The 21,989-nt window shown below is 36.6% G+C and overlaps 1 protein-coding gene across 5 annotated transcripts in view; it reads right to left on the bottom strand.

Moving 5' to 3' along the window:
* Positions 1-21,989, bottom strand: part of TRAPPC9 (trafficking protein particle complex subunit 9) — a 508,912-nt gene that overhangs the window by 424,808 nt on the left and 62,115 nt on the right. For all 5 annotated transcript variants that reach the window (XM_040585704.1, XM_040585706.1, XM_040585707.1 and 2 more), the window contains 4 exons: positions 18,572-18,657; positions 8,103-8,229; positions 6,387-6,519; positions 194-357 (listed from right to left, as the gene is read on the bottom strand). In XM_040585704.1, the coding sequence (XP_040441638.1) occupies positions 194-357; positions 6,387-6,519; positions 8,103-8,229; positions 18,572-18,657 (510 nt within the window). The remainder of the gene's footprint in view (positions 1-193; positions 358-6,386; positions 6,520-8,102; positions 8,230-18,571; positions 18,658-21,989) is intronic.

Genomic DNA, 21,989 nt, shown 5'->3' with positions numbered 1-21,989 from the left:
TTCATTTTCTTTCTACATTTTCTTACATCCTCTTTCATTTCTATATTCCTACAATAAAATCCAACTGAATGATTCCAGTACCGTAACAGGGATTATGGTATTTAAACTGACCTAAAAGTAATGTAACAGTAGCCCCCTTTTATAGGAGAAAAAGTGATCAATATAATTCCTAAACATAAATCAGCATACACACCCTTAGTGTTGACTGTTTTTGCTGTGACCTCTAGTTTCTCCAGTGGTTCTGTTCCAATATTTTCTAACTTAATGATAAGCTGTTGGGTCTCTCCATTGTACAGCTGGACAGACACATTCGTAGAAATTTCATCCCCTGTAGAAGGCTGAAGCGTATGAGCAGACCTACAAAATGTGACACAAAGTATTATGATAAAAATATTAAATTCTGTCCAAGTTACCATACTCTAATTATTCTTTGAAGACTCAGAAACTACTGCTCTGCAATCTTGATGATACTAGATACCATTTCCCATTCTTAATTACACCAGAGTAATTTTTATAACCATCGAGGACAAACATTAATAATTTATGCACATGACAAGTCAGATTTCAAACAATATAAAATATGTATTCCTAAATTTGAAAGCTTGTTTAAAATTGCTGCAAAAACTGTAAGAAAGGGAAAAGAGAAAAAGTGCAAGACCAGGTCGTTAGAATGAGCAAACTTGACAACAGTGCTATCTGAGCTACCAGTGTTTGTACACTGGGGTTGAGTAACAATGAGTATCAAGAGCTGAACACAAAAATAAAAAACAATAAAAATGAGGAGAGTAAGAAGTTGAGCACTACATAAGAAACGAGGGTGACAGTCCTCCGCAAGATCCTGAAGTCCGTAAGGTGCTCTGACCAGCACATAAAGATTACAAAAGTGAAAATGAAGTCAACCAGTGGAAGAAACCTCAGAAAAGGTTAAAACTTTGTACAAGCGAGGATACATTATCTTATGTTATTAGGCATTCCCAAACTCCACCAACATAAGATAAATGCAGAATGAAGACAGACATCTTTAATGACAGATAAGTAGCACCGTTTTACACAGCTGATCCAGAAACTGGTTTCTTAAGGGATCATACACAGTATCTGAAATATGAGGTAAGATATACTTAGCAGAGCAATATATATTGTAAAAATAACTTTGAGATGAAACAAAAATTATTCTTTGAGAAAATGCATGGGTATCTAAAGCTTCAGAAACATGAGAAATTATTTAAATAAGTATCAAGCATTTCATTTTAAAGTAACAAATGTGTCAAAGCAGCCAATTACTGAAATGGCAGATATGCACAGTGCTATGGCAACACATTATGGATAAAGGAGAATTGAACAGTAACCTTGACCTTTGCTAGGAAGTAGCAATACAGGAGTTGAGAGAATGCAATTTTAGTGGACAGCAGAGGGCATAAACCTCATAGGAGTGGATCCTGGAATAAAATCACTCTGTGGAAGGTGAAATTGCAAATATAAATGAACTCTTTAGAACATGAACAAGGGAAGGAGGATTGCAGAACAAGACAGATGGGCAGAGGTTCAATTTCTGACTGTATTTTTCATGCTAATGCAGAGTGGTCAGAAGGCATCAAGGATACAAGGGCAAAAGCTCTGAGATTAATGACCAATAAATCTGTTGATAAACCCAGGTTCAGTAACTTCTTTTGGCAGGTATTTCTGTTATCCTTCCTTTTGATCCTACCCTTCTTTAGCACAAGATAAGCAGCCTCCACAAACAAAAGCAGATTTTAGTCTTTCAGAATGCATCTATGACAACAAGTACTTACACACACGTTTTTTGATATTTAAAATTTACTGTCATGTACAGTTATCATTGCAGCACTCTGAAGCTTGGGCATTTGGAGCGACAGCAAAGAAAGAATTTCTTTTCTCCCCTTACATTTAGACAAAAGTATCAAGGTATTGCATACTAACAAACCAAATAAATGGTATTTTCAATTACTGTATAAATGTACATCTGAAACACAAGCCCAAGCTAATCCTTTTCTGAAATACAGCTTCTTAAATTAAAAACCATCTCAATTCTTGTTTAAGAACTGCATAGCCACCAGCCTTGTTTTGAACTGGAAAGGCCTTAGGACTAAGGCTTGCCACAGGGATATTGGTGGATGAAAAATTAGATATGACCCAGCAGTGTGCGCTTGCAGCCCAGAAAGCCCATTGTACCCTGGCTGCATCAAAAGCAGCATTGCCCCCAGGTCGAGGGAGGGGATTCTCCCCTTCTACTCCGCTCTGGTGAGACCCCACTAGGAGTACTGCCTTCAGCTCTGGTGTCCCAGCATAAGAAAGACATGGACCTTCTTGAGCAGGTCCAGAGGAGGGCCACAAAAATGACCAGAGGGCTGGAACAGCTCTGCTGCGAAGAAGGGTGGAAAAAGTTGAGGTTGTTCAGGCTGGAGGAGAGAAGGCTCCAGGGGGACGTTATTGCGGTCTTTCGGTTCTTACAAGGGGGCTTATAAGAAAGATGGAGAAAGATTTTTGATCAAGGCCTGTAGTCATAGGACAAGGGGCAATGGTTTTAAAATAAGAGGGCCAATTTAGATTGGATGCAAGAGATTTTTTTTTACGATGAGGGTGGTGAGGCACTCGCACAGGTAGCCCAGAGCAGCTGTGGATGCCCCATCCCAGGCAGTGCTCAAGGCCAGGTTGGATGGGGCTTTGAGCAACCTGATCCAGTGGAACCCTATAGCAGTGGGGGTTGGACTAGACTGTCCAACTGTCCAAGACAAACCATTCTGATTCCATGCCTGCTCTGAACTTGTCCTGATCTGCCTGCAAATTTGGTTTGACTTACTGTAGCTGTAGCAGCAATTTTTCTTCTGGCTTGGTGGCTATGCTATTTATTGCTTTATTTCTGTTACCTCTGTATGGCACAACCATAACTTTACATAGGTAGTAGTAACAAGAAAGTGTACTAGGTAGAATGAAATATTTATGGCTAACAGTGAAAGAAACACAGGACTGGTATGACAGCAGAGGCATTGCAGAGGACTACTGGCATGGGATGATAAGAGGTGGGGCACATGCTTAGCACTGCACGCCCCACAGCTATAAACAATTCACTAACCGCCAAAGAAATGCAGACCTGGAACTGGACAAGAGGAGCTTTCAGGGGTAACAAAGAAAACAAGAATCCAATATACAAAAAAAGCATCCCATATATTAAATTTGGATGTAACATGGAGCTTGAGTTAATAAAGTACAAGGCATTAAAATGTGTTAGCAAACAAAAATTATCTCAAGTGTTTTCCAGAATAGGAAAAACAATTATCAACATCACATTCCTCCCAGTGAAGGTCTCCAGATGCTGTACCACCATATTGAAAAGGCCAATCTTAGAATCCAGAGGAGCAGTGGGAGGGTGAACGTAACACCAGGATAACAGGTAGAAAATGGGAATTGTGTGGATAATAATTTTAAGTGTATTTATTAGTGATTCTTCTTCTGAATATTTTTCTCTTTTTCTTCCTTCTGTAATAACTGCATCTGCACTAATGATTCCTGTATTTTAGGCTGTTAACATACAAGCGTCAAATTCTTAGCTTTATACATTCCTCTTTGCCCACAAAAAAATTTTGAGTGTATAAGTATTGCAAATTATTTCAGTATATTGGAAAGCAAGCAACCTAATACCTGGCACACTAGCATGCAGTTTCAAAAATTTCTGGTTCCTGTGGAAGTGATATTTGTCTAAGGTCATCCATATTAGAAGTCTTTCATTATTTATAAATCTGTCATTTTCTTCCCTCCATTTTCTTTCTTTATAGGCTTTTTCCATCAAGACTGTTTTACTCAATAATGTACTATTTTATATACTATATATATGATACATATAAATTTAAGCATAATTATAAATACATATAATATAATGATGATAATATATACCGACAAAGTCATTCTCAACCCACAGCAAGCTTCATTGCAGCTCCTGCTAAAATGAGCTTATTAAGTTGACCCTCTATAACACAGATCAATAAAAAAAAATTTTACAGTTCTAGCAAGACATTATGGTATGCCTAGAAAGGCCTGGAATTATTCTTGCCAATATGACTATCACCTCAAAATTACTATTAGATAATTAACTACTGAAGAAATTATTAACAGCTATAGATCATTAACCTTTCAAACAAACCATTTCCTATGTACCAGCAGTCTCACCTACAAAAAAAGCAAGGCAAGAAAAACAGTATCAAGATTATCTCAAAATACTTCAAAAATAAATACATTTGGTAAAAAGTTAAGAAACATCAGCTCCACTACAGTAGAAAGTTCCAAAGACAATCAGCTATAAAAACTACTGTGCTGTGTTAGGAAAGGACTCTCAAGAACAGATCATCAAATGTTGGTAAGATGGGTATCAACAAAAATGTAAACGCAAAGCAAATCAGCAAGACAAAAGGACAGAAATCGGATTCAGATTTTATCCTGCAGTCTGCAAATCAAGAAAGTTCTTTCTTTCATTTCTTTACTATGTCTTCTAGAAGCACATCATCCTCCAGAGTACCCAAAGGATAAATGCTGTTGACAAGATCACAGGAGGCAATTTGCTGATATCATAGAGGTTGGGAGAAGCCGTAAATGATGGTAAATAGAGACACCTCTGGCATAGTGTAAGGTAGCCAGAGGCACATCTGTATTCCCAGGATATCACAGGCCTCGAGACTGAGCAAACTAAAGCATCTGAAGAAACTAATTCAACACCAACAAAAAAGGCAATATACACCAATATACAAAGAAGAACTCATTAATGTTTCACAGCATCAGCTGAACATATATCCACAAAAAATACATGATATGTTCATTTAAGAATATTTGCAATTCCCTCGGTATTTCAAATTCATCTTGTTCTTTAATATATGTGTAACTTTGGCTAGCCAATATTAATTTTGATTACAGCCAAACCACACACACTCCACAGCTAGCAGAATTTTTATAGGGAAGTTACCAACATGTAATTCAATTGCAGCATTTTGTTAGTATCATCAGGATACTACTTTACATCTTTCTAATATGATGCCATCAACACAGTCCATTCCACATTAGAAAAGTAGAGTTCAGCATGGAGAATTCACAACCAAACTGATTCCTTTGCTTTGCTAAGTAAACCATACTGAAGAACAACATAAATTAAAAAATTACATGTATATACACACATATATATCTTTGCGTCATATGATACTGATGACCATCCTACCAGGGATCACAAATGGAGCTGAAACTGTCCAATCAATAGAACAGAAAGAGGTATGACGTATATAATACGGTAACAAGTAACAAAAGGTTGTTTCCTGATCCATAGCTAAAAGACATTTAAAAAAAAAAAAAAAAACAACACACACGCCCCTACTTTTACAGCTATTCAGCTATTTGCAAGACAGTAGATCGATAGTGAGACTCTGAAATACAGTGACCAACATGCAGCTTAGTGGGCAAATGCTCTTGAACCTTTAAAGGTTCCAAAGATTGAACTGAATCACTGTCTTACCAGCTCTCTCTAAAATCATGGAATTAGTCAGCCATATGCTTCATAAAAAACAAAGCCACACAAAACCCCCACACTACTACTGCGTCTTTTTTGGTGAGTGTATAAGGAAGTAATTTTAGTTGATTCTTCCTGTATGTCTTAAACATATTCTGTATGTATTCTCTTAAACATTTCTGTAGGATGGTATCAAGTTTGGGCCCCTCCTGAACAATGGAAATATTTATATATTGGAGCAAATCCAGGAGAAGGTTACCAAAATTATTAGGAGGCTAGAGCACATGACATACAAGGACAGGTTCAGAGAGCTGTGTTTGTTCAGTTTGAAAAAAAAGAAGAGGAGGTGATTTTTACTTTTGAGAGTGTGGTCAGATATTGGAACCGATTTCCCACAGAGGTGATGGAAACACTGCCCATGGAGATAATTAAAACTAGATCATGCTCTGGGCAACCTGATCTAACATTTAAGTCATATCACTTCTGAAGGCAGGCCCTGCTTTGAGCAAGATCCTTGACCAGATGACCTCCAGAGGCACCCTTTCCAACCTACACCGTTCCACGGATTACCTCGTTACTTCAAAATTTTAGAACATTTACCGTTTAAAGGATTCATTATTTTAAAAGTATGACTTTAATAATGAATAACCATTACATTCCCTCAATTAATTAAATCCCAAAATATTACCTATGAAATCCTGAGTTTTCAAGCAGTAAAACAAAAAAACTTAGCTTTATGTTCTAAAGTAAATAGCACAGGTATAGTCTATGTCTTAGTTTACTAAAGCACTGAATATATACTCAGACAAAGCAGTTTTTATTCAGCATGTGACTAACGTTTAGATACAACCAAATAAAATCAGCATTTAATTCAGTTTCTCACCTTGGAAGGGAGGTACTGATCTGCAGCCTTGGCAAAGCTGGAATCACTTCGACAGTAGAGCCATTGGTCTTCACTCCTGGCAGATTGTCCAGAAGGCAATCACTGAAGACTCCAAAAACTGAAGTATGGTAACCTGATTTTTAGAAGAAAACACCACTATATTGTGAATTTTTCTGTTTCCTGAAAAGTTGAAAAGTACTAAGCTTACTAGCGAGATCTCACCAGTCTTTCTGCTACCCAAACCACCCACCACCTTCTCTACAGCAGAATCTTCTCAGCACACAAAAATATGTAAAAGGTTTTCAAATGCCCTAAACAACATTTATAACTACACGACAGCATACAAACAACATATGTATGCCCTTGTATCTGTGACATATAAAATAAATTTTAAAAAGGCCATGATTTCTATCATGCATTATGGTAAGAATCCTTTACAAGATCAACATCACAAGTCATAGCATAGACCAGCATTTTATATCACATCACCTAATCCACTGGTCCGCATAAAACTCGTTACCCTTCAACATATGTTAACAGTTCCCTATTTCCTCCAAAAAGCATTTATAGGAAAGAGTCTCAACTGTATCCAGAAGCAAAGGATAAAAAAATCCTAAAGGAAATGAATTAGGAAAAAATAAGTACACATGCATACACACAGACACCTGCCATAAAAGACCATAGCTTATCCTCTGAAAGTTCAATTTAGTAGGGAAGCACCTCTACAACAATTCCTTACCAGGCAATATATATAAACTATATCTGAGGGAAAATTTGATACATTGACACACAAACGGTCACCAGGTACAAAAATCAATTCCTCTACTTGCAATAATTTTTTTTTGCATGTGGAACTAAAAGCAGACAACTACAGCATAAATGCTCTGAATGTTTTTATGCTATTCTGTATTTACTGAAATAGTTTCTGAGAGGGGAAAAAAATCAAATTAAGAATTATTTTATAAGCAGACAGAAAAGCACTTAAGAAAATCTCAGAACAGTTTCTTCCAGTTCAAAGCCATCTTCTTTTGGTGTTTAGCTTTATTAAAATGGTTCTTTTCCTGTAACTCTGTATTCCAGGAACATGTACCTAAAATTGTGTTGGTAAGATGATTCAGCCCTACTATGTGCTAAAGCTATCATCTTCACATATCCCTCCTTTTCCAGGAGACTGATCTGCTCATTTTCTACAAAAGCTCTTTACTTCTCTTTACTCACTACAGACACAACGTTATTTAGGCTTCTTAATGAAATGATATCTCAACTGCAACAGACTACACACATTGGCTAAATCCTTTCTACAGAAGAAATCTGAAAAAAATTTCTGTAATCTTACATGAACATGATTAATTAAGAAAAACTAACTGCAAGATTATCTTCTGTATTCTCATGAAAAAATTCGAGTAATCCTCCTCAGAAGCTTTCCAAATGAAAGCATTAATAAAGAGGAGTTTGAGTTCATTATCCTTTTGCTCTCATACCCAAGATACTGTAAATATGTGTTCATTACTGCTGTTGCAACCAAGTGATTTATCAGGCTATGTTTTTAATGCAGTCTAGTATAGAAAACATTTATGGGTTTGGGTTTTTCTTTTCCTTACCCAGAGGAACTCAGAGTGGCAAATACTTACGTGACATACAAACTTACATAATCCACAGAGATGTAAAACACATGGTTGTTTCACTAGGAAGGGAATGACTAAAGATACTGCTTACCATTGACAGTGATCTGACCAGTAGTTTGAGGAACACCGACAAGAGTTACTGGATAGAGACCAGATTCTGCAGGTAAAGAAAGAGCTGCAGGAAGAGACTCAAATTCTACTCCTGTTGTCAAGAGACCCTGAAAAAGTCAGAGAATCACAGATAAATCCACTTATGATATACACTAACATTTTTACGATATATACTTAAAATTCTAATGTCTTGCATTGTATCACCCAAACTTTTATGATTCATTCCAATTTGCTCGTAGCAGTTATTTTGGTTTTTAAGTTCCAGTGACTGAAGCATGCCTCTAGAAATATGGCAAGATCTGTATTCAATGTGTTTCAGAGTCTCAGGTGGGAACAATGTATGAAAAATAAAAATTTATACCCAAGCACAGTAAAAATAACGAGTGATATATCTGCATGTTGGTGTTTTGTACCTAATTTAATTGTACCTGTGACCTTACTTATATATTTTGGACAGTGGCAATCAAACATCAATAGTGGCTCTTCTTAGCTTTAATTAAAGTTCCTGGGTAGAAAATATTTATCTATGGGGAGGAAAAAAAAAGTATTTACAGATAATAAAGCAAGACTAGCTTTACCATCCAACCTTAATGTTTCAATGAGTTGGAATAAGGCATTCATTTTGCTACACTGATCCTCTATCAAGCCTACATGCCCGCAGTCGCACTGTATGATTTACTCTTTTAGTGTCAGGGACATCTTTTAGCATCCTGTATTTAAAACATGGGACAAAAGAAATTAAGCAGAAAGAAAAAAATTATGTAACAAACTTTTTAAACACAGCATTACTGTACTTAGACTGGGGGTTATTTTAACCTTGGTTAATAAATTTAAGATGCTTGAACACAGAACATACTGTTACAAGTAAGAAATGTAATGTTGTAAAGCACCTAAGTCTAAGTTACCAGCTGCTTTTCTATACACATAGATTTACTTATTTATTTTACAATAAAGACACCATCTAAATATCTCCATCAATTAATGCAGAAAGTACAGCTGGATTGATCCATGAGAAAGCTTCACAGGAACTCAAAACTCTATGAAAAAGGTACATGCTATGAACTATAAAACCCTACAAAAAAAGTAAAGATAGATGAAAAAATTCATTTTTCGAGCCAGCAAAAACCACTAAGAGACTGAGGACTGAACAAGGAGTTTAAGCAGCAGCAATGCTAGCTGCACAGTGCCACACCACCAGCACTGCTTCCCTCTGAAAACATCTCTATCTGCCTAGTTTTTAATTCAATTGGGTTTTGAATGGTGCACCTCTAATGTTCGTGTCAGCTGTAAAAGGCAGACTAGCCATCTGATGTTTCTAATTCCAATTAGAAATTAGGAAAATTGATACTTGTATAACAAGTACTTAAAAAAACACAAATGGCACCACCAGAATTACTCAGCCAGTGACCGCAACCTGACCTGTCATATATATTAAGTCTTTAATGGCCTGATTTGCATTTGGAGTAACCACCAGCAAGTCTTCTTCAAGCAATTCCTAGATATTACCCAAAATCAACCTACCAGCAGTCAAACCCCAACCAAATTAAAAGCCGTTACCAGAATTTATTCCTTCCCAGGAAAGCAGTGTGCCTTCTGGAAAATTAAGAACTATCTTTATGTACATTCTACATAACTAAATACATGCTTTGCGACTAAGATTTTTAACAGCAAAGTTCTAAACACACCAGAAAGCAAACTGAACACCTTTGTGAGGTTCTCTTGATTCCTCTCCTACCAAAGATCTGATGTCATCAAGACTATAATACACCCAAAAGCTGTAAAATCCTTCATTCTAGAAATTTCTTCTTTGTAGACACAGTACTGTTGATACAACACCCAATTCCTTATTATTGAACAAAATCAGATTTCATCAATTTAATTATAAAAAAATGCTGGGTCAAACCCTCATTTCTACTGAATTGTAGTTTTCTCCCAGTTTCACGTAAGAGACTTCAGCTGTCAGAAACAATCCACAAAAACGTAAGTAAAAACCTACTTCTGTCTTCCTATATATTCACCATGCAGCCTATCAGAGCACTAACCCTTTTTGATTCCCACTTCATAAATGCAAGCTCGATCACTACATTTCAAAAAGGTATGTTTATGTAGCTGGGAGTTTAAACAGGCCGCATTCACACTCTTGGTGAAATACTCCTCACAATATTTCAGGATAAGGCTATCAAAGTAATTACTTCAATAACTAGCCAATAAAAACTGATTTTAGATATGATGAAACATAGTTCATTGCATATGACTGACCATGAATCCTTTCAGTGGGATTCATTCCACAGGAATGGGGTGAGCATTCACACTTTAATACTGACTTAGCCTGAGTCTTCATAATAACCACTCTGCTTTTGCTGAAGCAAATCTTAGAACATGAACAAAAGGCGATGCCACACACACTCCAAAACTCACTTTTAAAACAGGTATAGACGGGTATGTAAGATTATTTCAGTCCCAAAAGCACTGAAGTATCACTTGGCCAAATGTTCAAATATATCTGAATTATTCAGTATTTAACTAAATTCAAGGACTTAAAAGTCCTAAAAAATCAATGACAAAAAAGCCCCTCCAACATCTTGTTTAGTACCACTTATAGCAAATGTAAACAAGCAGAACTGACAGGGACTCCTAAGTATTATCCGACCCATCTCCCTACTCTGAAGCAGAACCAACTCCACATGAACTATTCCCAGCATGTTTATCTAGGAAGTTTGGGAATTTCCCTCAGTGGTATTCTCTAAGGGATTAGGTAACTCAATTGTGGTGGTGTGCTCCCGCCCCCACGCTGACCTTTGTTTCTGTGACAACGCTCCAAGTGATAACCACCTGTGGCGGTCAAAATGGCTGCATCTGGTCATGCTGGCTGTGTCTGGCTCGAAGTGGATAATGACACGATAGGCAAAGTTTAATTTGAGCAATATACCCCCTAACACTGCTGGCCAAGGTCCAACTTAAGCCCAGTTTGAAAGAAACTAACTTCTGTAGTCAGTATGCAAATATGACTATCAATCAATCTTACTCCATCAATGGTGGACAGCTCAGGGCCTGGTGAGCTCTCCTGCACGGCAGCAGGCTGCACACCAGGATCTCCCCTTGAGTAGGGGCACCTCTCAAAGTTACTCCTCGAGGGTAAGAGATTCCTTGCTGCAACAGGTCGTTGGTAAGGGATTAACAGCATGCTAAACTTTGAAATCTTAGCTAAGTGGTATAAAGGATAGATTGTGCACATATAATCCTTTAGACATAAACCATTGACCAAGTCTGAGACTAAGTCTGGATCCAGCTACAGCTAAACTCTCCCCTGAGAAGGAGTTGAGAAGGCAAGCGGGTCCTTTCTGAACTCATGACTCACCGGGAGGGTCTCCTGACAGTTTTGTCTGACCCTGTCCTCTGTGCAGTAATTACTCAAGTGCACCTTGCCACCAGATCTTGTTAAACCATTGTCACATTTCCTATCAAGCTTTGTTAAATCGCTATTTCATAACAATAAACATATGGGTACTTCCCCCTTATGAGTGAGGTGTGTCACTCCATCCGAGACATTAACGCAGTGGTTAAACTGGAAAGCCTTTCCAGTTCAAGCTTTCTCATAATACTACACTGAACTTGTCTTGTAGTAATTCATACACATCATTATTTTTTCCATTCCTAGCTAAGTCCCCAAACCAGCCAGTATACCAAGTGCCTATAAATATATACAAAATGCTAAGAAATTACAATGCCATTGCAAAACTACAGTCAGGTCACTTCTCTGAAATATGGGAAGTTCTTTGTTAAAACATGGTCCTAATTAGCCCAGTTTTCCTTAGGGCAAGGGGTAGAGGGAAGCAATGAGTAAATACAGCCTTCTCTCATGTTCTTACTTCTCCACTTCATATTTTTACTCAAGCTGCATGTCAGGACATACATTTATACATCCCTTTCACTTCCTGCAGTATAACCAATTTTGTGTTCTTACTTCATATCAATCAGTATCCCAACCCAGCAATTAGGCATCCTCCATGATCAAGTTGGATTGTGTGGGAAGGCACTGCCCTGAAAGCCTTTCAGGGTTCTGTAAAGGAAAAAATAACCTCAAGGCAGACCATAAAGCAGCGCAGTCTCAAGAATCACATCTGAAGTGGCCATACATGCACATATACAAGCTGCCATACTACCCCAAAGTTGCCAACCAAAAACCTCACTGCCCAGCCGCAGTTTTGATCTATGACACCTATGAGCTCCCTCATTGCAGGGAATTGAGGCTTGGAATGGATCAGGGCCAAGTAATCCTGGAGAAACTAAAAGATCACAATAGGGAAACGAACTCAGAAAAATTAAATACATCAATGTTAATATGGTAATATTTTTAAAGGCTAATGGTCAAGGTTCAGGAAAAACAATGATTACAACCCAGCTGTCAGAGAAGAGCACCTTCCTCACCAAAGGTTTTAAATTGAGTATGTTCAGAGCAGACAAAATCCAGAGAAAAATCAAGATAAATACAGGCAGTAACAGACAAAAAGGTACATGAATGTATCTGGAGTACAATCACCCCAAATATGCACATCCTTATGGACAAGATGGAAGAGTTACTATTATGAGAAATTGCTAGTATTAAAATGATTTAATAACCGCGGTGGGGGTGGGGTGGGAATTGGTATATACAGTGTACATTCTTCCCTAACCCCTGAAATTATATTAAAATGACACCCTTGGTTCATGCTGATCACAAAAATAGCATTGTTGATCACAAGTAACTGCTAAAGCAAAGTCCTCAGCACAATTTTTCTTGTAATGCATTAAGAATGCATTCTCAGCCTACTCTCTAACAACAAAACCCATGAAAACAAAAAGATTTTTCTAGAGAACAAATACAATGCAAATGCCAAAACACCTGCACATACCATGACTGGACTAGAAATTGAAGAGCCTCAAGTGTGTTACCACACAAAGGAGAATACAGCATTTGTTTCTCTCATTATGAGAGTTTTACTTTTCAGTAAAACTTCAAGTTTTTAGAAGTAAAGATATAAAGAAAGCATAAAAAGTCATCAAAATCAAAAAAAAATAATATAAACCTCAACTAGGCTTTGGAGTTCCAGATATGAATTGAAATCAAGATACTTACCCTTAAAACATAACCCACACAAGTAAGTTTTAAAAGACATGACATATCTAGAATGTCTGAAAGACATTTTCAATATCTGCTATTTGTTGAATAGCAGAATTCAGCAATATTTGCCCAACATTGCCCTCTGGTGCCTAAAAAGTTTTTAGTTTAATAGTGAAAATCAAGGCTGAAGTACTGTCCTATCCTTTACCTAAACAAAACAAAATAAACAAATAAAAAAAAAATATTTATGTTGTATTATGTTAGATTTCTTCTCTCTAGAGTCTTATACATTATTTCAAGTAACAATATTTAGTAATCTTTAGTAGTCACTGCTCTTTCTGGCCTCACAGGAAAAGTGTACCGGTACACAACGTTTCCTCCAGGGAATATATGAATCACACAAAAAAACCCCACTATTTTACATTTCCTTGTATTCTTATAAAACAATTTAAATTGTCTTAGAGTGAATACATGCATGCTATTATCACACATCACTTCAAACCTCGATTTATTTTTAGAGAAACAACTCATATGTAAATGGTAGCGTTCAGGGATGCTGTTAAAAACACGTATGTAACTGCTTTTTTTAGGCTTTACTTACAAATCCTGAAAGGCAATCATTCTTTTTCTAAAGTAACACTGCCCTCAAAGTTAGTTTTCCTGATACACATACTTTGTATATTGTTACCTAATACTTCACACAAAAATCACCAATATTCATTTAAAAGAAAATTTTTCCCCTACTATTTCTAACAAGGTTCTTTTAGGCAGACCTAGAAAACACTAAACACAACCGTTTTTATACTCCTCCTCCTTCACCTTTTTTGTATACAGTCTTGCCAAATATAGCTTCAAATAAATGTAGTGTATCAGTAAGTAAATATTCTCTCAAGATGGCAGAAACAGTACGAAGATGTGAACGCACTAAAGAGCAGTTCATGGAAACAATTTAAATGATAATAAGCGAAGTTACAGGACTGATTATACATAAAAAATTATCAAAATTTTAGATGGTATTTTTACACATCAAAATAGAGCTCTGGGCTAATGGTATAGTTTTGCAGTTTATGAAAAAAAACCCCAGCCATTCTTATAGCATCATTAATCAAAATACTACACTTAAATCATCTGCAAATAACTACACACTCCTACAGAGAACTACAAAACCAAGGCTTTCTTCTTGAATAATGATTTAATACTATAAATTACATTATCCACGTGTTTTGGGGTTGTAATTTTTAGTTTAACAGTATTAATTTATTAAATGCAGTTCACACTGCTCTGTATATATTGTAGCCTTCTTAGAGCCACAGCTATATTTTCTACAATAAGTGTAGAAAAAAATGCTTTCACTCAAATAACATTGCCTAAAAACTTCTCAGGGTTTTTGGGGGTTGGTTTTTGGTTGTGGTTTTGTTGGGGTTTTTTTTTTTTTTTTTTTGGGGGGGGGGTAAGGTAAACTTATTTTTCAAGTTTGAGAAACAAAGGAAAAAGTAGTTGAAATCTTAGGGGGCAACACAGTTTGCAGTGCATCTTCACATGCATTTTATTTTAACGGTAGAACTCATTAGACTGTACCATGATTTACTGCTTTAAACATTTGTCCCAATATACAAAATAAATCCATCAAAGATTTCCCAGGATTTTTTTGAAGGCCTGAAATCTGAAGGTCATTTTTACCTGGACAGAAAAAAAGGCTTAGTAAAACTGCAAAAGATGTAGAGGCTATCATTCACATACCTGAACAAGTCTATACAGAAATCAATATTCATGGGAGAAAAAGTGGTATGTATGTACACTTACTTACAGCTGAACATCACATCTCCTGTTAACCTGGGCTCCACCACCAGGGTAACAAAACTATTCAGTCTAATGCATTGCAGTCAAAGCTAGTTAGGCTCATTTTTGTGTGTCTCTCACTCTGTTGATTTAAGGTACCTGCTAGATTTTATTAAACCATTTCCTCTGATCACCGCTATCATCTCCCCTAGTTTGCTTTACTGACTGAAACACACAGTTGTTGGACCTAACCACTTCCATATTCCATGATTAAACACTTCCATTTGTCATTTTACAAACGCTATTCCACCTTTCAATAGATCAGCCTTCTAATTATATGGACAAAACAAAAGCATACAATAGAACAAGACAAGAAAAGTAACACGGAAACGGGACACAAATGAAGATCAGATATCTACATAGCATCCCAAATCATGAATATGCATGACAAGGAATAAACAGCAAGAACAAAGACAGGCAAATAACTTTGAGAATAATAAAGTAAAACAACAAAAAAATCAACTTTTCAGACAGTACAGGGCTTACCATCTGAGCAACACTGACCGAAGTCTTGCATTCACAATCTCGCGTCAAGTCTAAAAATTCAATTTCTTTTACTTAAGCACACCTTAATTAAACTACATGTACTTAGCATCAATACTTCCAACAATGAAAAAAGCTAGAGAAGCCTTTCAACGAAAGGGAATTGTTCTGCTCAACAGCTTGTGCTCAATACCAAGTTGTTTACCATCACAACTTTCAGCCATACCAAACAAGAAGACACATTAGAAAGTTTGGATCAATACTTCCAGCATTCATTTAACGTGAAACAAGTAAGCTAGCAGACAACAAATCATAAATTGTAAGACGAGGGAAAGGGGAAAATTAGAAAAAAAGGAGTAAGACTACAGATTTCAGGACAGTTAACGTGTTGCTGAATGGTGAACCATTAAAAGGATAAAGAACAAAGGAATTCAAGCCATGGAGAACTGAAAGAACAGCCAGTCACCGGAAACAAGCTTGATCAAGTAGTCATACAGCAAAGGTAAGGTGCTGAGTCATACAGATGGAAAACAGTTGTGGGATAAACAAGCTGAAAATACCACTAAATGACAGAAAAAGATATGCCTGCTATGAAAACTATTCTATGAGACTAAATAATATGAAAGAATGTGATACATGATGAAGAATCAAACAAGGGGGCATGGGGACTGCAGGCATGAGTACATGTTAATCACAAACCAAAACATTTTAAAATATTAAACACCACTTTGAATTATTAAAATAAAAACAAAAGGGCTTCTTCTGGTGATAAAGTAATAACTATTCCCATATTCTAGAAAGCTCACAGATGTGACTGGAAAATTAGAACAATGTTGGCTGGAGGGAAATGCCAGAAGCCCTCTTGCCCACCCATTGCTCAAAACAGCACCCACTGAGGGTAGTTTAGGGGTTTCACTGTCCTATACACTCAAGTTTTGAAGATTTCTAAAGATGAAGAAACCACATTCCCTCTGGGCAACCAGTTCCAGTGCATGAATTATCCTCATGATTGCAAAAAGGGAATGTTTTTTTTTATTATTATTTGGAAAGTCTTCCAGTGCTGCAGTGTGTTCATTGACTCTCACCCTTATGCTGGGCACCTCTGGGAAGAGTCTGGCTCCATTTTCACTGCACCTTCCCATCTGGGGATTGAGGAAAGCAATAGGAATACCCAAGTATTCTTCTCTTCTACAAACTGAACAGATGCGGATCTTTGACCCTGCTCTCATCTGCCATACGCTCCAGCCTGCCAATCATCTTGCAATGCTGCTGGACTAATACCAGTATGTCAGTATTTCTGTTACACAGGGAGCTCAAAACTGGCCCTAGTTCTAAAGACATTGTCTCCCAAATGCCAAATCAAAGGGGAAAATTACTTTCCTTAACTTGGTGGCTACAGTCTTGATACCACAGACAAATCAAGCAAAATCAACTAATTCCTACCAATGAGATGACATTAGCACACAGCAGAATTCCTCAAAGCACTCTTCATGGAACACTGACTAAAGAATTACGTTAATCACTTCAATTATTTGTATCTAGTTTGCATGCCTGCTTCCTCTTATGCTTACCAATGAAACTGAAATGTAGTATTAATTCAAAGATAGAACTTTATCATACTAACAGTAAAAAGAAATATTCATGTTCCTACAATTAATTTGCTGAGGGAATCGATGGAGTGTACATCTATGCAAATAACTTTATTCTCAATTCTTAAGTGCACATCTATGCAAATAACTATTCTCAGTTCTTAAGTGCATGTAAGCACTCATAAGAAATTTCCTCATTAAGAAATTATCCAAACCCAGGTTTTTTAATACACAATTACATCACTGCTTACACAATACAAATTAGACCAGAAATCAAAATGTGCTTGTATAAATTAATTCCTATATAAAGTCCTTTCTAACGCACAGCTTTACAATTACTTTTTCTATTCACTTCTAATAATTTGGAATACTGTGAGAGTTAAAGAGAAAATGCTGCTGAAGAAACCAGGTTATTTATTAGCTTCCAAGAACGAATTTTATAATGCTGTAAGCACAATCTTTGGGCATATTCATTTCCCATGGAAAAACACTGTATTACTGTGGCATATCATCAGTAATTTAGGTCAGATTGTTTGACTAGCCACTGCAGTAGACCTATCAATATAAAAACAAACAAAAAATCTGAGCATATAAATATGCACTGATTCACTTAGCCTAAGAGAACAATGGGCTTTAAGAGATGGGATTAATTTTTTAAAGCAATATTGAAGGTAAAAATGTTTAACATAAATGACAACACTGGGTTAGGACTGAGTGGAGATTAAGTTGGTTTGGTAGTTAGAGGATTTTAACCCTTCAATGGGTCACAACAACAAAAAAAATCCTGTTAGTTGGCATAAAAAGAGGAAAAAAACCAATTTACTTTCTTTCAGGATACACTGCAAGCAGTTGACTGAAGTAGTAGAGGGTTTGGGCTTGATGCTTCTAACCTAACATTCTTCTCTGGTATTCTAGTCTTTTTTTCCTCCCTCCTGATCATTTTATCATACATTGTTTTCAAATAACATATATCATTGGGAACAGCAGATGTGTGAGCGGAAGCTGCTATTAAAAAAACCAAAGCTTCTCAGAACTATTTTAATTCCTCAGATTTTTAAAAATGTTGTCAAACTGGGAATTTGAAAAGCTGAGATGAATGCAGGTTTTTTTAAATTACAGTAGCAATTATCTGGGGTTTGGGGATATAATTATTACTTGAAAACCAGTATATGTAAATTACGTAGCATGAGTTCTAGTCAATGCAGGAAGGTACATGTCTAACCGTAAAGCATTTAAACACTGAGTGGCAGAGATTTTCATTCCAATACCTCATCACCAACAAATGAGAAAACTGACAGTACTGCACTATTAAACTGAGGTTTTATTTGGTTAAACCATTTTTTTTAACTTTTGATTTATAGAAAACCTTATTTCAAAGTCCAAATGAGATTTTTTTCAGAAAAATAATAGAAGGGGAAGATTTATAAAGATACATACCATGTTTTCTACGCGGAGCTCAAAAGGCATAGGGTTGTACACCATCAACTGAACTTCACATACATCTCCCTGGACCCACTGGAAGTCTACATGAAATAATTATAGAATTAATGCAGAAATTACCTAATCATAGCATTACATAAAAGTAGCATCAGCTCAGCTGTCAGACTGCTATATTATCTTTATGGTCTTGCAGCCCAAGTCCTATTCAAGTGCACTGTGGGACACAAGCTATAAATCCCAGGCAAAGCAATGGGTTAAAGGACCAGAAGCATTCATTACTACTGGCAAAATTAACTCAGGCATCAATTCAAAACAGTACTTAAAGACATCCTTAATGTTTAACACTTAAAGGCTTACATACTTGGAGTCAGGTACAGAGTGCACCTCACTTTGGATATGTAAGTCTCAGATAAGAAGCAACCAGACAAGGCATGAGCATAACAGAAAGAAGGAAGTTAAAAATAACAGAAACAAGTCTTCATATAGACACAGCTGATGATAGGGAGTAAATAAAAAATCATTCTAAATTAAGAGGGAAACAACTGCTCACCGGCAAGATGCCACCTCAGTTTCTTCCTACTAGTTTTCTTTGGGAAACAGTAAGTAGTTTGGGAGATGCTGTGGGAAGGGGAGATGACACTAGGTCTTATAGATACAGATTTTTTTTTTGAGGTTCACAGAATGGAGACTTAAGCAATAACACAAATTATCAGGTAACTTGTGAAAACACTCAGGGAAGACCATAAACGAAAACTGGTCAGGTAGTATGATGTCCTTCCAGTTTATATCTCGCTACAAGAAACAGAGGTTCAACTTTAAAGACATTTCACCCTGTCAAATTTAAAATGTTGGCGTTTGGGTTTCATTGTTTGGGGGTTTTAAATTTTAGAAAATTAGAAGTTTATGGAAGTGAGGTCATCAGCAGCGACACACGTTCTGAGGTACTGTTCAATGCAGAAATATTTACATCAGCACTTCACAGACTTTTCAGCCCACAAGATTCAGTCTACCTTCTAAATGTCTCAGTTAACCACATGCACCCGACGTTCAGACTTAAAACTGAACGTGTCAAGATTCTCCACACAAGCTGAGGACCTCCAGTCCAAATAAACAACAGGTCATTTAACTGTATTTGTCAAATAAAACAGAAGATAATCCATAACATACATGGATTAACTTTTACTAGTTAAGTCAATAATTTTAACATACATTACTAACACCTTTTTACTAGGCTATTAGAAAGCGTCCCGTAAAAAAACCCAGTATTATTAAGACTCTAATTCACAGTTGAAGCCATCTGTACTCTAATTGTACTTTCACAATCATTTACTATCTGATTACATTTTGCAAGCAATATTAGAGAGCTCAAGGGAGATGTACTTAATGCAAATGTTTTAACTCTAATTAATGCCAGTCGAAATTAAAAACATACATTCAGAGACAGTAACAGGTTATATTACTATGAAACCTGAAAAGCAAAACTGTTGATTAAAATAAAACATTCAAAAGCGCAACTGTATGAAATGCTCTGTAAATTTCTTTTTATTTAATTGCTTATCAGTCCGTGGCGTCTTACACATTCTGCAGTCCCCAACACAATGAATTACTCCTCTGAAGAAGTACTGTACAGAGCTTCAAAGGTATCTAAGCACTGAAGCCCCGTTACGGTTAACTGTACCAACACAGGCACTCATAGTAGCCAAAGTAGGTGCTTCAATCCTTCTAAATTGATTTTCATATTGTAAGAACTACCACAAGATTGGAATGTCTTTTCTGAAAATACTTTCAATGTAACCAGTAAAAAGTGGTTTTGAAAATGTCGGTGACCAGAAAAACATTTCGGAAACCGGATTTCATCTAAGTGCTAAATCTAAACAAACACAAACCATTGATTTGTCTGATGCTTTAATATGTCTTCCCTTCCAAAAAGAAAGGATTCTAGGCTCATTTCTTAATTTTTACAGATATGTTCCCTTCCTCAGTGTAGAATACTCCCTGAACTACCCCTTACAATAGTACTGCAACCAGGAGAAGCCAATGCCAGCAGCACAAGCCGCTGCTGCCATGTGCTGAGAGGAGTGTCAGGCTTGTGAGACCCCCACCAGGTGCCTGAGGGGGTTTCTGGGCACCCAACCTTGGGCCATGTGTGGGAAAGGCAGAGGCTCTCTTTCCACAAGGAACCACATGGAAAAGGTACATGGTAAGGGGTACAAGTTATACCAGGAGAGGTTTCATCACAAATGTAAGAAGGAAATTTTTTACAATGAGAACAACCATTTGCAGGAACAACCTCCCCAGGGACATGTTGGAGTCCACATCATTGGAGCTTTTCAAGATGCGATTGGACAGGGTGTTAGATAATCTCATCTAGGCTCCCCTTCCCATGAAATGTTGAACCAGAGAATCTTTCAAGGTCCCTTCCAACCTGTTCTGTTCTAGGATTCTATGATTTATTTGCAGGGGGTCGAGGAAAAAAAGTAGTTAAAAAACTCCTATATATAGTCTCCTTATTCCACAGGAAAACATTACTAGTCCCTGCCATCACCAAACCTCCGGTTTCCTTTCCAAAAGGTCTAGCTGCCCCATGTAAAAGATGCCAGGGCAATGCTACAGAGTTACTTCCTTGGGGTAAAAGCTTTTGAAAGGAAACATAAAATTAGTTTATATATTTATATAGGTAAACTGCTATTTTTATATCATCTAATATAGGTATGACATTAGTTGCCAGATTTGCTAATGAAACTATATTATACATTCGTGCTATCAGCATTTTAAAACAAAAAAACACTGTCAAAAATCAGTATGTTTATTTTCTTATGACTAGCGTTCTGTTAAAGCAATTTTACCAGAATATAATTACCCCATTTATTGTTTCCAATCAACCTGAAAGCTGAAAATGTTTTCCTCAAGACTTTCTAAAAGTGTTTTGTTTCCCTTTGTTTTGTCAGCAGTACTTGATTTTCTTTGCTCTAACAATAATTTAACCTAAATATGGCTTACATATTTCCATGTAAGAAAAACATAGTTCATTTGTTATTGTCATTGGTTTTAATTAAAGTTAAATACCTGTCATTAAAATGTTCTCATTAGTTTCAAAGTTTATTACATTTCTCAGCTTCTTTCAAGGGAAGTATCTGCTTTTTATTTTGTATATTCTTTTGTTTGCAAAACCTTGCATGAAACATTAGAGGCTTTTAAAAGTGAATGCACTGTGCATATACTTCAAAAGACAAACGTTTTACAGGATCAGAAGCCGTTCAGACACCTCCTTAGGATAAATAAAAACCCAAAAGGAGAAACTTTCCTGTATAATATAAAACTCCTGTGGTACACACAGCACAAACAAATGTGTTTCAACAAATGCAGGTTCCTTTAGTATCCATCAAGGAACAGGAATACTGCATAATACAACTGT

This window comes from Falco naumanni, chromosome 3, assembly GCF_017639655.2.
Source record: "Falco naumanni isolate bFalNau1 chromosome 3, bFalNau1.pat, whole genome shotgun sequence".
Classification (NCBI taxonomy): domain Eukaryota; kingdom Metazoa; phylum Chordata; class Aves; order Falconiformes; family Falconidae; genus Falco; species Falco naumanni.
Note: the sequence above shows the minus strand (reverse complement) of the source record. Positions and strands in the feature narration are given on the sequence as shown.